Raw genomic sequence first — 16,651 nt, 5'->3', positions numbered from 1 at the left:
CTCACCCCTCCCACAGTGCTGTTCTACGACCCACCAAACCAACACAACATCCTTGTCTGTCCCTACTCCACCTCTGCTCCCAACACCTTGTCCCTTGCCTCATGGCTCATATCACTGTAATAGACCTAGATGCAAGACCTGTCCCATACATCCTCCCACCACCACCACTTCCACTTCAGTCACAAGCATCACTTACCCCTTCGAAGGCAGGGCTATCTGTGAAATCAGTGACGTGATCTACAACTTGTACAGCTACTGTGCTGCATTCTACTGGGCTTGACAATCAGCAAAGCTGTCTGTGTGCATGAGTGGCCATTGACAAACTGTAGCCAAGAACCAACTGGACCACCCAGTTGCTGAGCACGCTCCCCAACACAATGTTCTTCACTTCAGTGACTGCTTCACAGCCTGTGCCATTTTTATCCTTCCTTCCAATACCAGCTTATCTGAATTGCAGAGGTTGGAACTCACCCTGTTATATACCCTACATTCCCATAATGCCCTGGCCTCAATTTTTGCTAGTCACTGTCCTTCCGTGTTCCAACTCCAGCACTACATAACCTTCTATTCCATCAGTGCACCTACAGTCGTTTTACTTCTCTCCTTTTCTGACCCCCCCCCCCCCCCTCCCTTCCCCTCTCCCTCTGTCCACTGTTTATCCTCCCGACCGCACCTAACTGCCCTACCCTTTCTGCACCACATCCCGTATGCTCTCACAAGCAGTGCTTCACCATCCCCCACCCTTACTCTGCTGTTCTTCCCCCTCCCCTCCCCTCCCCCGCCTCCTCCTCACTCAGTTTGCTACTCATCACGTGCACAGTTGCTCAGAGTCTGGTCTCAGTGACCAGATACAGTGGTTGTGTGTGTGTGTGTGTGTGTGTGTGTGTGTGTGTGTGTGTGTGTGAGTGTATTTTTCAGAAGATAGCCTTTTGGCCGAAACCAACTTGTTTAGCAATCTTTTTGTTGTGCCTATCTGCTACTCAGCATCTCTACTATATGGTGAATAGCAATCTATCCTCTTTGTAATACTGTCATTATTCTGTCTTTGATTTTTCATTGTTTCATTTGACTTCCTCACTTGATTGTGTCCATAGGTAATAGACATTTAGACTGTCTGTTAAAGAAATTAAATTTTGGTACCAAATACGGTGTATTTAAATTAAAATTGTCAAATGGGCAATTAAGTATACCAGTTTTAATGATTCAGAGACCTTTTTCTTACAGGCTGATACATTTAAACACTAAGACTAACAAGACAGTGTACAAGGTGTGTAAAATTATTTTGTAGGGTAGAAACCATCAGTGGGAAATAGCATTACTGTTTCTTGTGTTCAGCTTGCAACAATTGACAATACCTCTGCCTAACCAATTGTGAGTGATATAAAAGTGCTCGAAAGGAAGTATCTTGTAATGCACTTTTTTATCTTGAACTCATTGCTTATGGCCAACTTGCTTGCATGTGCAATCAAAGTGATCTGTTTTGCTTAAGTTTTTCTTTGAAATTCAAAAACAGATTGTTGTTAGAACAGTGTGAAGTACATCTACAGCATGTATTTTAATTAGATTTTATTTGTAATTATATCTGCTACCACTTGCTATCCAAAACATATCTTTCACCATGTTAGTTTTGTATTGTTGTCTTCAAGATACATTGACTTGTAAAATCTATGTAATTTATCTTCTGTCATTAAAGACATGTAATGCTGGTTATTTGATAGCCAAGCTGCATAATGGCTACAGTATCTGAGAATTCAACATGCAGCATCCATAAAAAAAAGGCACTCTAAATAACTCTTAGGTTGCCATTATCTGACTGGTTGTAATCACAAACTGTCTCCTAGCAGAGGGGTTCTAGCACTTCATACAAATGAATGTATCTATCACTTGCAACCAATTTAGTGAAAGTCAACAATTATAAATTGTAGGGCATATCAAAATTAAAACCATTCAAAAAGATTTCTGTACCAAATAAGTCAAATTTTATTCGAGAGTGAGATTTTTGCTCTGCAGCGGAGTGTGGGCTGATATGAAACTGCCTGGCAGATTAAAACTGTGTGCCAGACCGCGACTCGAACTCGGGATCTTTGTCTTTCATGAGCAAGTGCTCTACCAAGTTCGCAGAAGAGCTTCTGTGAAGTTTGGAAGGTAGGAGATGAAGTACTGGCAGAATTGAAGCTGTGGGGATGGGTTGTGAGTCACGCTTGGGTAGCTTAGTTGGTAGAGCACTTGCCCGCAAAAGGAAAAGGTTCCTTGTTCGAGTCTTGGTCCAGCGCACACAGTTTTAATCTGCCACGAAGTTTCAAAATTTAACTTGGTCTCTCATCATGAGGTTGCATGTAAAATATTTACAAAATTGTTTTCATTTATTAATTATGTAATAACTTATTTGCTAAACAAAATAATGCCCTTGAAGTCTTCGAATATTGACCATTCAGGTATAATAAAAATCCGCCTATCATATGAGTCTTATGTTGAGGGTACAAAATCACCAGCTTGCCTCATCTTAAAAGGCTAAACACTTACTAACATTGTAAGCTTTCCCTTTTTTTAAAGTTTAGGTGCACTAAATTGTATTGATGAGCAGATGTAATACAGTTTGCAGAATAAAGGAGAGGGAAATTTTTTTTGCTTTTGGGTACTTCTGACATTAGTCTTCAAGGGAGAAATGTTACAAACTGCGCATTGGTAATCATATCACGTGTTCATATAATTACTAGCCAAAGAGTTTTACTGTACATACTAACGATTGTTTTTTGGTAGGGAGACTGTGTGATGAATAAAGTTGAAACTCATGTTGGATTAGCTTTTCCTAGATAGAACTTTTATTTATTGCGTGTTGCTCAATGTGTTGACTTTAAGAGCGGTGGCAAGCTGTGAGAATTTGTAGCAGTACAGCTTCCCAATTCCCAGCAATAATATGGAACCTAAGCAACATGTGAACCAATACCATATTAAAGGAGACATATGTTGATGACAATAATAATAAAAGTAGTATTGTTAAATTGCTTTTCATATTGAAAGTGTTAAGTCTCATTCATAACATGTTCCTATAACTGCATTTTTCTAGAAATGGTACTTCTTATTACATTATGAGATTCCAGACATAACATTTTCGTTATTTGTTTAGAAGGTTCCACAATGGATGTCAAGGATTGTTTCTCCAGATATGCCAGATGCTGTGTTGTTTGTTGACACAGGTGTAGTTCCATTATTAGAAGAAAACAGCAACAAAAATGGTAGATGCACCAACATTCATGAGCTTGCACTTCTGGCTGCAGTGACCAGCATTTGGGAGAAAGTAAGTAACTTTTAGTAGTAGTAGTAGTAGTAGTAGTAGTAGTAGTAGTAGTTGTTGTTGTTCTTAGTGTCATTGCTGTCAACACTGCAAAAGTTAATTTCTTAATTGTCCTAGAGTTCTTTTATGAAATGCGACACTGTATCACAGGCGATCATAAGAAATGTCATTTAGTAAACTTATATTTTGACCAGTGTCTGGCTGTCACATGAGGAAATTTTCTCCAGAATTACTGTTTTAACATAGTCACCTACAGATTGACAGCGTACACCGCATACTTTTGACATCAGTTTATAATGTTGCAATTTTATTGACATTAAGTGTAATTTCTTGATCCTGTAACCATCTCTCCATGGTGTCCATGTGAAGCGGTCTGTCTCTCAGAACTTTTGATTGCGAAATAGGTGACCATTTTCGAAAGGATGCTAACTCAAAAAAACTAAATTTGTATTTTTGGTTCCCTGCATAGTAAAAATTGAAGTCGGTATAAAACTAATTTGTTTCATATGTTGCTGATATACTGTGGTGTGCAAAACTAAACAATGAAAGTAACTTTCACATGACATGTCACCACTAAGTAACATAGCTTGATGAAGCTTGGACCATTCATAGAAAGAACTGGTGCAGTATAGTAGAGAAGGTAACTGACAAAATATGCAGTGAGACAAATAGAAATGACACTTTCATTCAAGGACAATATTTACATGCGAGTCACGAGAATTCGTTTTGGTTCCTTTGGCGTTACAAAAGGCAAAACACAGTTTGTAAAAAGGTATGTGATCACCACGGATTGCAGTATATGCACAACAACATGTTCCCATGTTGGCCACGAGGTATGTAAAGAGTTCTTTGGTAGGGCTTTCCATTTCTCCATTTTTAGTTCACTGGAACGGGCAGGCTAGCCCATTCACTGAACAGCTTCTCATTCCAAGAGCTGCTCCACCTGCACTGTTCAATGTGATCACCCATTGTCATCTGTAAAAATTAAGTCAGGGTAAAACGCACTCCAGAAAAGATGCACAGGGGAAGGAGTACAGTGTCAAATAATACTGACTGGCGAGTGTTACCGTGTTCAAAGATTTGGATGTGGAGATACCCACGCAGTGCCAAAGACAACAACATGCACCCACACAACAACACCAGGACTACCACAATGGTCATGTTCAATAATGTTCCTGGTGCATGAGGTGTTCCCGCCTCTCGCCACATGAGGGTACGCCCAGTAGTGATAGTTTTGGTGGTCCATGTGTAATGTTGAATGGGCGTATTAGCTTCCAAATCTTAAACATGGTACACCCTATGATCAACTTTATTGTGACACTGTACTACCATGTGCATCATCTCAAGAGTACATTTGGGCCAGACTTCATTTTTATGGATGGCACTGCACAACCACTTGGAACAGCACAGATGGAGCAGCTCTTGGATTTAGAGGATATTTGATAAATGGACTGGCCTGCCCATTCCCCCAGCTTAAATCCTATTGAGCAAGGGTGGGATGAATTGGGGAGATGTATTGCAGCACATCAACAGGCACCAATGATCATTCAGCAGTTGTTGACCATGCTGGTGGAGGAATGGAATGCCCTACCACAAGCAGTCCTTACCAACATGGGAGCACATTGCAGAGCATGCATTGCCATCTGTGGTGACCACACACATTATTAAGACCCACATCCCACCATCTGCAATGTCCAGTGGACCGTCATGAATCGCACTGATTTCAGCGTAGTCGTCTTTGGATAATAGCATCATTGCTGGTCATCTCATTGCATATTTTGCTCAGTTACTTTTTGTACTGTACTGTACTGTACTGTACTGTACTGTATTGCAGCAGCCTTTCTATGTATGGTCCAAGTTCCACCAAGCTGTTTTACTTGACAGTGAAACGTGATGCAAAAGTTGCTTTTGTCCTTAAGTTGTGCACATCATTGTATTAGTATCACATTTTCTACATTGCATTTTGCTCAGTGGAGATCACAAATATGTGGACATTCTCTTTCTCAGATATTTTACATAATACAGTTTGACATCACTTGTCATTGCGAAAGCAGTAGGAGTTAGAGTAAAAGTGTCCACAGTTTTGTGATTCTACACAAGACATAAAAATCTAAGTGCATGCATGCACAGGCATGTATGTATGACTATGTGTGTACCCACACAGTCCAGCATCGCACTCATCTTATTGCAGTTTAGCATTACCAGCCCTACTGTAAGGTTCTTGAGAGACCCTGCCTTGCATTATAATTGAATGTCAGTTCACTAACAGGTGGTCATGATCGGCAGTAGTAGTCTACACCTTTCCCAACTTATCTTGTAATCAGTGCGATTTTCATTAGAATGTGTGTCTGTAGATATTAGTATTCCTCTCTGCTGATAGAAATATGTCTGTGATGGTTGTCTGTACAGTAAACTTGAGAACAGCACTTCCCACAGACGACAATTGCTGATGCATAGTAATTGTATACTTCTGTCCACAAATAGTTGTGTCTAAAATCTAACTGTAGTTGCTAACTTAAGCAGTTGTAATGAGTGTATTGTTTGCTGTAAAATGCCAATAAAGTTCATTAAAGAAAGACGTTTAGTAAATTAAATAGATCTAAGGTTCCAAGAATGAAATTTTTCACTCTACAGCGGAGTGTGCGCTGAGTGTGAAACTTCCTGGCAGATTAAAACTATGTGCCGGACCAAGACTTGAAGTCGGGACCTTTGCCTATCGCGGGCAAGTGCTCTACCAACTGAGCTACCCAAGCACGACTCATGCCCCGTCCTCACAGTTTTAATTCCGCCAGTACCTCGTCTCCTACCTTCCAAACTTCACAGAAGCTCTCCTGCGAACCATGCAGAACTAGCACTCCTGGAAGAAAGGATATTGCGGAGACATGGCTTGGCCACAGCCTGGGGGTTGTTTCTAGAATGAAATTTGTCTCTCTACAGTGGAGTGTGCGCTGATATGAAACTTCCTGGCAGATTAAAACTGTGTGCCGGACTGAGACTCAAACCTGGGACCTTTGCTGTGGCTAAGCCATGTCTCCGCAATATCCTTTCTTCCAGTAGCGCTAGTTCTGCATGGTTCGCAGGAGGGCTTCTGTGAAGTTTGGAAGGTAGGAGACGAGGTACTGGCAGAATTAAAGCTGTGAGGATGGGGCGTGAGTCGTGCTTTGGTAGCTCAGTTGGTAGAGCACTTGCCCGCGAAAGGCAAAGGTCTCTAGTTCGAGTCTTGGTCCGGCACACAGTTTTAATCTGCCAGGAAGTTTCAGATCTAAGGTTGGTTGTTTTTGCTGTTAATGTTATGTATGGGTGAATTGTGTCAGAATGCTCGGTAAACCAACACCTGCCATTTGCTTTTTCGTGCATGTGTATCAGTCATGTATGTTTGTAAATTTTATAAATAATGCCACATAATTAGTGATATGTTTCACTGGTTTTGCTTGGCCATAATTTACACAATGAAATTTTGTTACTGGTTACAGGGTGGTGTAGATACAAAAGATATTGGAATCATTGCACCATTCAGAGCACAAGTTAATTTGATAAGGAAAGCACTGCCTTCTCATGAGGTCAACACTGTTGATCAGTTTCAAGGACGTGACAAATCTGTTATACTTTTGTCATGTACACGTAGTAAGGTTAGTTGTTTCTATTCTCAGCTCTTATTTGAGAAGAGTTAGCTCCAGTATATTTTGCTGTAAACTTTAATTCATTATTATCTGTTAACAGAAATCAATTGCTAAAAACTCTGCCAAAGACAATGAGACAGCCAGTCTGAAGAAAGAAGAGGAGGATGAAATAAAGGTACAGCTGCAAGCTTGTAAGAATATACCAATGGAAACATACACATCTTTTTCAACAATTTAAATATGCAAAGGTTTCCATTAAAATTCAGAATATTGTATTCAGGGTACAGATCTACATGTGACTTACTTGTGACACTCTAGTCTCTGGCATACATACTTATATTTAAAACCTGTAAATAACAAATAATAAAGTTATACATATGGACCAGTTCAGTCTGCATTACAACAACTGAACTAGTTATATCAAACTATGTGGTAGTGAATGGGTGACAGCATTGAGAAAGACACAGGGTCGTAAACTCCTGGCACTAAACATTTCCTCTTCCTGCAGTAAAAACATAACTGAAGATAGGTAACTGATTACATAGATAGATGCAACAGTTGAGAAAATGGCACTGGCTTTCAAATGTTGTATTATTCTTCTTGTAATCTAAGTATCCATTTCTGCATCCTCTCTGGAGTTCTCTTGCCCTCAGCACTTTCCTTCTCTCTCTCTCTCTCTCTCTCTCTCTCTCTCACTCACACACACACACACACACACACACACACACACACACACACACACAGATGTGAAATGCGCAAGGCAAAGAAGGATCTGAATGACATTGGAAAGTAGGAACGGTTAGACATGTAGCTCTCAGTAGCAGTGGCCTAAAGAAAGCCATTGGTGCCAAGAGACAAAACTAAAGGAGGAGAGCCAGGAAGGGTGGGAGAAAGTTTGGCTAGTAACCAATCTGAGGTGTAGACAGCAGGGTAGTTGCTGTGTCACATCCTGGTACAAGTCGTGCCATCAGCTTGGGTGAAGACATGGCCTTTGTAGTGCTGTCAGGATGTTGACGGCAATACTTTCATATAGGTTGAGGTCTACTGAGTCACCTTTAATGGAGTAAGAGGGAGAAAGTCTCCTAGGTTGCTTAGCACAGGCGATTCTGGAATGGGAACAATAAGTTCTGATTCATGGAACTTGAATGAGAGTGCAAAAGCTTAAGGATTCAGAGGACCGAGCAAGGTGGCGCAGTGGCTAGCACACTGGACTCGCATTCGGGAGAACGACGGTTCAATCCTGCGTTCGGCCATCCTGATTTAGGTTTTCCGTGATTTCCCTAGATCACACCAGGCAAATGCCGGGATGGTTCCTTTGAAAGGGCACGGCCGACTTCCTTTCCCATCCTTCCCTAATCTGAGCTTGTGCTCCGTCTCTAATGACCTCGTTGTCGACGGGACGTTAAACACCAATATCCTCCTCCTCCTTAAGGATTCAGTCAAAAAACTATTGATTTTCACAGTAATTTAATCTTGTTCAGAAAGGTTTCTTACAGTGGCTGTACCTCTTTGAAAATCAATGACTGCACCCAGCCACTCTGTGTGTTCGGCCTTTCCAGAAACTCACAGTTTCTTCATTCTTCTTCACTCTACCTTGATCTGTCGGAGATGAACAGTCTGCTTGCAATTCTTTCCTCCAATATGCAGTCAGATACTTTAACCACAACTGGAGACAAATGCAAGACAGCACTTGTTCTTCCCTCTATTCTGACAGACAGAACATATCAAATACTACTTGTTGCTACTAGTCCATTCACAGACTTTGCAGAATCTTTACTGCAGCAAAGTGCCTTGAGAGTCGGCTGTGGAACTGCTCCCAATGACTATTAACTGTGACTGCTTTCTGGTAACAATTGCTTCTAACTTCATGGGCTGTTTGTGCTGTCTTCTTATATAGTGCCTGTCATAGTTTCGCTAACACCAGACTCTTCAGAAGGGCTTCTAAAGATTGTAATTTTTCTAAAATAATCTGGATGTTTTGAATGTATTGCTCCTGATGGTTAATGTGTGGTGTTTGTAAGACCCTCTGGGATTGTAATTCCTGCCAGCAGATGTAGCATGGGCACTTTTCCACCTGGTTGTTGTTATCACTCATCTCATCTGGATGTCCCAGAAACTTTAATTCCTAGTGCCTCTGTTATACCATCTGTATACTTTGTCTAACATTACACTTGCTTTCTTTTCCTAGCAGTGGTAACTGCTGTACTTGGATACAATGCTTCACAGTAACTGCATCACTGTTGGAATAAGATGACTATATTCCTATGTGACCCATCCTTTGATTGAACAGGAAATGCCTGTGACTCAGCTGCTGTAGGAAGTGATGCATGGCTGTATGTATGACACAGGGCTTACCCCTTGTTTGTCCTCAGAGAAATGAGTCATGGAGCATAGGATTGGGAGTAAGGGAGGCATAGGGATGGACAATAAAATCGTCTTGAAAAATCTCATTCTGGAAGCACCCCCAGGCTGTGGCTAAGCCGTGTCTCCGCAATATCCTTTATTCCAGGAGTGTTAGTTCTGCAAAGTTCACATAAGAGCTTCTGTGAAGTTTTGAAGGTGGGAGACGAGGTACTGGCAGAATTGAGGCAGTGAGGATGGGTCGCAATTCGTGCTTGGGTAACTCAGTTGGTAGAGCACTTGCCCACGAAAGGCAGAGTTCTCAAGTTAGAGTCTCAGTCTGGCACACAGTTTTAATCTGCCAGGAAGTTTCATATCGGTGCACACACCACTGCAGAGTGAAAATCTCATTCTGGCAACATCGTATAGGTTAATTGTATAACGGAATACTAGCTTGAGGGATGAGTGTAGAATTTCGGTTAGGGTATCCTTCACATCTCGGGACACAACTAGATAAAGTCAAGGCAGTGGTGAAAAACGTGGTAAAATTTTTCAAGGCTACACCGATATTGGGTGAATAGGGAACTTTTTGTGACTGGTTTACGGTGATAACTGTTTTGTTGGTGTTCTGGAAAGAAATGACAAGGGAAATCTGTTCCTTCAAAGCACCACAAACTGTTGTTAGTAAGGTTCTGTTAAGATTATCAGCATATCTGAATAACATCAGCTCTCACCTGCATTGTCAAGGCTATGTGGGAAGGATGTTTCACTGTGAAACAAGTGACAGCTGTTGGAAAAGGATGTAAGTTTTGAAGCACACAGAGAATTTTATGGATCGTCATCTGGAAGAGTAGCTTATTCAATTGGCGAGTGTCAGACGAAGTTGAATTGGGATTAAACATTAAAGTTCTGGAGGAAAGAGTAGGTTTTGTGTTCGTCGTACATAAAAATTGTGAAAAATCTGAAATAGGCACGACTGAAGTGCAGAATGGGGAGTAAGGATTTCTCTATGTGGTCAGTAAACAGGTAGGTGCAAGAAGGTACCTTGGTGGTAGTCTGCAGTGGAATGTACAAAATACCTCATCATATCTATGATCTGTAATATGTACAAAGTATAATTGTTCTAATGTTTGAAATATGTATTAATATCTAGTATCTGTTGCTTACCTCCCATTTAGAAGTTATTTGTAGACGTGGTTTCACACAAGCTACTGCATAATTCCTTCTACTTCCATCTCCCACTTGACCACAAAAGACACACATCTGCATAGTAGTTCTCAGTTATTTAACATTTGAAAGTTAACATCACTATATTATTGGGTGTTACAGAACCAAGGAGCACTTCCCTAACTTCATAAATGAAGTATTCATTGTGAACAGTTCTCATAATGCACACTCTGCTTAGTGACATAATATGACTTGAACAGGTATGCGTCCAGTCACTATGAACCTGTTTGCTGCTTTTCAAGAGACTGACTGGCCAAGAGTTATTCTCTATTGTTGCATCCAACAGAAACTCGTACTGAATCAAACAATGGAATATCCAGGATGGAAAATAACAATATTATGAGAAGGAAAGTTGTTACTCACCATTGAAATGCAGACAGGCACAACTAAAAGACTCAGTTACAGCTTTCGGCCATTAAGGCCTTTGTCAATAATACACACACGCACACAAACTCATGCAAACATAACACACACACCAACTGCAGTCACAGGCAACTTAAACTACACTTCAAGCAGCAGCACCAATGCATGATGGCAGTGGTAACAGGGTGGGCGTAAGGAGGAGGCTGGGGTGGGGAGCGATAGTATAGTACATGTGGCAGACAGTGCTGCAGGTTAGACGGAAGGCAGGGGAGGGGGGGGGGGGGCGATGTAGCAGAAAAGAAGAGAAATAAAAAGACTAGGTGTGGTGGTGGAATGACGGCTGTGTAGTGCTGGAATGGGAACAGGGAAGGGACTGGATGGGTGACAACAGGGACTGTCGTCACCCAACCAGCCTGGGAAGGGGCTTGTTCCAGCACTACACAGCACAGCTGTCATTCTACTACCACACCTAGTCTTTTTATTTCTCTTCTTTTCTGCTACTCCCCCCCCCCCCCCTTCCCCACCTCTCCCCTGCCCCACGCCTCTCCCCTGCCCCACGCCTCTCCCCTGCCCCACGCCTCTCCCCTGCCCCACGCCTCTCCCCTGCCCCACGCCTCTCCCCTGCCCCACGCCTCTCCCCTGCCCCCCGCCTCTCCCCTGCCCCCCGCCTCTCCCCTGCCCCCCGCCTCTCCCCTGCCCCCCGCCTCTCCCCTGCCCCCCGCCTCTCCCCTGCCCCCCGCCTCTCCCCTGCCCCCCGCCTCTCCCCTGCCCCCCGCCTCTCCCCTGCCCCCCGCCTCTCCCCTGCCCCCCGCCTCTCCCCTGCCCCCCGCCTCTCCCCTGCCCCCCGCCTCTCCCCTGCCCCCCGCCTCTCCCCTGCCCCCCGCCTCTCCCCTGCCCCCCGCCTCTCCCCTGCCCCCCGCCTCTCCCCTGCCCCCCGCCTCTCCCCTGCCCCCCGCCTCTCCCCTGCCCCCCGCCTCTCCCCTGCCCCCCGCCTCTCCCCTGCCCCCCGCCTCTCCCCTGCCCCCCGCCTCTCCCCTGCCCCCCGCCTCTCCCCTGCCCCCCGCCTCTCCCCTGCCCCCCGCCTCTCCCCTGCCCCCCGCCTCTCCCCTGCCCCCCGCCTCTCCCCTGCCCCCCGCCTCTCCCCTGCCCCCCGCCCCTCCAGTGCCCCCCGCCCCTCCAGTGCCCCCCGCCCCTCCAGTGCCCCCCCGCCCCTCCAGTGCCCCCCCGCCCCTCCAGTGCCCCCCCGCCCCTCCAGTGCCCCCCCGCCCCTCCAGTGCCCCCCCGCCCCTCCAGTGCCCCCCCGCCCCTCCAGTGCCCCCCCCGCCCCTCCAGTGCCCCCCCGCCCCTCCCCTGCCCCCTCCCGCCCCTCCCCTGCCCCCCCGCCTCTCCCCTGCCCCCCGCGCCTCTCACCTGCAGCACTGTCTGCCACACCCATCATACTAACCATCCCCCTCCCCACTCCGGCCTCCTCCTTATAACCAACCATTAGCAACTCTCATCATGCACTGGTGTGCTCGCAGTGTAGGATGAGTTGCCTTTGACTGCAGTCATGTGTGTGAGTTGCGTTTGCGTGAATGCATGTGCTTGTGTGTCTACTGTTGACAAAGGCCTTAAATGGTCGAAAGCTATAATTGTGAGTCTTTTTGTTGTGCCTCTCTGTGACTCAACATCTCAGTTATATCTACATCTACATTTATACTCCGCAAGCCACCCAACCGTGTGTGGCGGAGGGCACTTTATGTGCCACTGTCATTACCTCCCTTTCCGGTTCCAGTCACGTATGGTTTGCGGGAAGAATGACTGCCGGAAAGCCTCCATGTGCGCTCGAATCTCTCTTATTTTACATTCGTGATCTCCTCGGGAGGTATAAGATGGGGGAAGCAATATATTTACTTCGTTTATCAGGCGACAGTGTGGAACTGTATCAAACGCCTTCCGGAAAAACCGCATTTTACGATTGCCTTGAACTTTTCCCATAAACACTCAACATTGTCAGTGTCGGAACAGAAATTTTCGTTTTGATCTGTTTGGTAGTCTGATATCTGCCTTCTATTACTCTTGCTAAACAGATAAACCTTACTCCCTTTTTTTATATTCCTATTTACTTCCATATTCAGGGATGCTGCAACGGCCTTATGATCACCGATTCCCTGTTCTGCACTTACAGAGTCAAAAAGTTCGGGTCTGTTCGTTATCAGTAGGTCCAAGATGTTATCTCCACGAGTCGGTTCTCTGTTTAATTGCTCGAGGTGATTTTCGGATAGTGCACTCAGTACAATGTCACTCGATGCTCTGTCCCAACTACCCGTCCTAAACATCTGAGTGTCCCAGTCTATATCTGGTAAATTGAAATCTCCACCTAAGACTATAACATGCTGAGAAAATGTCTGTGAAATGTATTCCAGATTTTCTCTCAGTTGTTCTGCCACTAATGCTGCTGAGTCGGGAGGCCGGTAAAAGGAGCCAATTATTAACCTAGCTCGGTTGTTGAGTGTAACCTCCACCCATAATAATTCACAGGAACTATCCACTTCTACTTCACTACAGGATAAACTACTACGAACAGCGACAAACACGCCACCACCGGTTGCATGCAATCTATCCTTTCTAAACACCGTCTGTGCCTTTGTAAAAATTTCGGCAGAATTTATCTCTGGCTTCAGCCAGCTTTCCGTACCTATAACGATTTCAGCTTTGGTGCTTCCTATCAGCGCTTGAAGTTCCGGTACTTTACCAATGCAGCTTTGACAGCTTACAATTACAATACCAATTGCTGCTTGGTTCCCGCCTGTCCTGACTTTGCCCCGCACCCTTTGAGGCTGTTGCCCTTTCTGTACTTGCCCGAGGCCATCTAACGTAAAAAACCACCCAGCTCACGCCACACAACCCCTGCTACCCGTTTAGCCACCTGCTGCATGTAGTGGACTCCTGACCTGTCCAGCGGAACCCGAAACCCCACCAGCCTATGGCGCAAGTCGAGGAATCTGCAGCCCACACGGTCACAGAACCGTCTCAGCCTCTGATTCATACCCTCCACTCAGCTCTGTACCAAAGGTCTGCAGTCAGTCCTGTCGACGATGCTGCAGTTGGTGAGCTCTGCTTTCATCCCACTAGCAAGACTGGTAGTCTTCACCAAATCAGATAGCAGCCGGAAGCCAGAGAGGATTTCCTCCGATCCATAGTGACACACATCATTGGTGCCGACATGAGCAACCACCTGCAGATGGGTGCACCCTGTACCCTTCATGGTATCCGGAAGGTTGATGAGTAGAAACTCATACTGGGCTTCCCCATGGAAATTTTGTGGAGTTTTTGTAGATTTGGTGTATAAACTGTAAACATTCATAGGCTGGAATGTGGTTGGCCAACATCGTTTAGGAGGGGGTTGTGCAGTTGGTGTCAGATGTTGGTATAGACTGTAAGAGGATGCATAGCATCCACATTAATGAGTAAAGAGTCTGATTGTTGAGAGAAAGAATAGAGGGAGGGATAGGAGTGGAGATTCGGATGTAGGGATGGAGACTGTAGGTAATTGGTACATGCTTGTGAACCAAATAACCTATAAACATATAAATTAAACCATGTCACTGGACGCTTGTGCATGGAAATGTTTTTTAATGCGATGGTTGATGGCTGCTGATAATATACACCATTTGCTTCAACTTTTGTAATTTTCGGTGACAGAGCTAGTTATATGAGCTATATGCTATTGGGCCAAGAAAAAGTGCAAATTATTTTTCATACTCTTCTAACTTAGAAAGTTGTTGATACATTTGAAGAGTGGGTAAAGTTGTCTTAGAGTGCATACTGCTTCATTTGATTTATAACATGGTTTTGACTGCTGCAATCATTATTAAATAAGCCATTCAGTAGGACTGAGTCCAGACTTAGGGAGTTAATTGAGAATGTGAACATGACATTTGAAGTAATTTGAATGGATGATAAACAATTGCTATTCCAGTACATCAACACTAAAACTTGGACCTGAAAAGCTGTGTCAGTGTCATTATCAATTTTTATTTCCTTTGTTAACATTTTGCACCTTGAATTTTAGTCAGTGTCTAGGAACAACCAATAGGTTTTAAAGGAATGAAGGAGAATGTTCAAATTGAAAATAATTTTTTTTTATTTTTTTTTTATTACAGGATACTGCCATCCTTGATGACATACGTCGATTGACTGTTGCTGTGACGCGTGCTAAGCATAAGTTGGTAATGTTTGGCGATCGTGAAACTTTGCAACACCATAAACCATTTTTTCGAGCATTTGAACTTTTGGACAAGAAAGGACTGGTACTTTCTGTACATGATAATAGCAAAGAATTTTTATGGAAACCACTTGTAGAAAATGTATTCAGTAAACTTGGTGTCAAATCGAAACCTGTCACTGTTAAATCTGTGAATGAAAATTGATAGTAACTTAATGAACAGAACTTTTGAAAATTCTTGTACTTCATCACTTATCAAGATACAAAACAAGTTTCCCTTTCATTGCTTCATATTGTGTATCAGTGCAGTTAACTATAATTTTGAAACCTATGGATGGATAGGTAATACTACACTGTTTTTTCCACTGTCAATATTACAGTTAAAAAGTGGTGCCATACTTTAAAAAGAAAGTGTGTGGACAACAATTGTAGTCAGAAATGAGCTAAAAAATTTCATTTTTTACGTTGCAAACAGCTGCATTACAAAATATACTTTTCTTTTTGTAATATGGCTGTTACATTTTTACTGTTTTGTTATCAAGCAGAATAGAACATTTAGTTCTCAAGATTTAATGAAAATCTTACCTTTAGTTCAGTCAAGCAGAATAATTGTGGAATGTAAACATTTCTTGCTTGTGTTTCTGACACACAAATTGGGTATTTCTAGCTTCAGTAGGTAGCAAAAACTGTATCATGTATTCTAGATTGCATAAACTGAAACACCTGCTCTTGACTCTGAGGCCCAGAAAAGTTAGTGTCTCATGTTTCACATTTGATCCTTAATTAATTTCACATGTTCACCTAAAATCAGCCCCATTCACTGCAGTAATTGTGTCTGCAGTTTGTAATAATTTGACTTACATAACTATAATTAATTGCTGATTTTCTCCTGGGGTTTCCTTTAACAAAATGACATTCCAATAATGCATTGTTGAATCACTTGGTCTCAAAGTATGAAGTAAAACAATTAGTATGTGTGTCCGTCAAATATGAGAAATCTTTGTGATTATATTATTTATATTGTAAACTAGTTTATCTATAATTTCTGTCTGGTATGGAATGAAGCATGCTGCTGTGTCAGTTTCATGTGCCTATCAAATACTGACTTATTTATGAATGCCTTAAGCATTATTTATGTTGTCTGAAAAGGGATGAAATTATATACTTATATCTACATTATCATTGTGAACATTACTTGTCAACAGGGTGTGCTTTTGCACTGACATTTACCTATGAATGTATATTTTGTACAGATTTTTATATATTTTCATACACTGTTTGCACTTACATGTATTAATATAAAAAGATTGCTATTTATATTTTTGCATTTTTCTTAAATAAATAAAATATTTCAAATGCTTGCTGTTGTAATTTACTACTTATATAGTCACAGGTGAAGTGTTGTGTATGTCAGCTCTCTCAACTACAATATTTCTGTATATTTTTATACTGTCTGCTTTGAACTGTATCATTATGTTAAAGTAGTATTTAATGTTGAGACTAAACCAGTGTTTCTGTAGTCTTCAGAGCACACGTCTTTATGCATCCCACTCAAAATCCTAGATCTTCCATATCTTCATTTATTTCTTCAGTCATTGA

At 42.9% G+C, this 16,651-nt stretch overlaps 1 protein-coding gene across 1 annotated transcript in view; it reads left to right on the top strand.

Moving 5' to 3' along the window:
* Positions 1 to 16,376, top strand: part of LOC126100409 (DNA replication ATP-dependent helicase/nuclease DNA2-like) — a 176,999-nt gene extending 160,623 nt beyond the window's left edge. Inside the window, exons 17-20 of the mRNA XM_049911003.1 lie at positions 3,128 to 3,298; positions 6,769 to 6,924; positions 7,016 to 7,090; positions 14,991 to 16,376. Of these exons, the coding sequence (XP_049766960.1) occupies positions 3,128 to 3,298; positions 6,769 to 6,924; positions 7,016 to 7,090; positions 14,991 to 15,257 (669 nt within the window). The 3' untranslated portion in view covers positions 15,258 to 16,376. The remainder of the gene's footprint in view (positions 1 to 3,127; positions 3,299 to 6,768; positions 6,925 to 7,015; positions 7,091 to 14,990) is intronic.
* The last annotated feature ends 275 nt before the right edge of the window (positions 16,377 to 16,651 follow it).

The sequence above is a fragment of the Schistocerca cancellata genome, chromosome 9 (genome assembly GCF_023864275.1).
Source record: "Schistocerca cancellata isolate TAMUIC-IGC-003103 chromosome 9, iqSchCanc2.1, whole genome shotgun sequence".
Taxonomy (NCBI): domain Eukaryota; kingdom Metazoa; phylum Arthropoda; class Insecta; order Orthoptera; family Acrididae; genus Schistocerca; species Schistocerca cancellata.
Note: the sequence above shows the minus strand (reverse complement) of the source record. Positions and strands in the feature narration are given on the sequence as shown.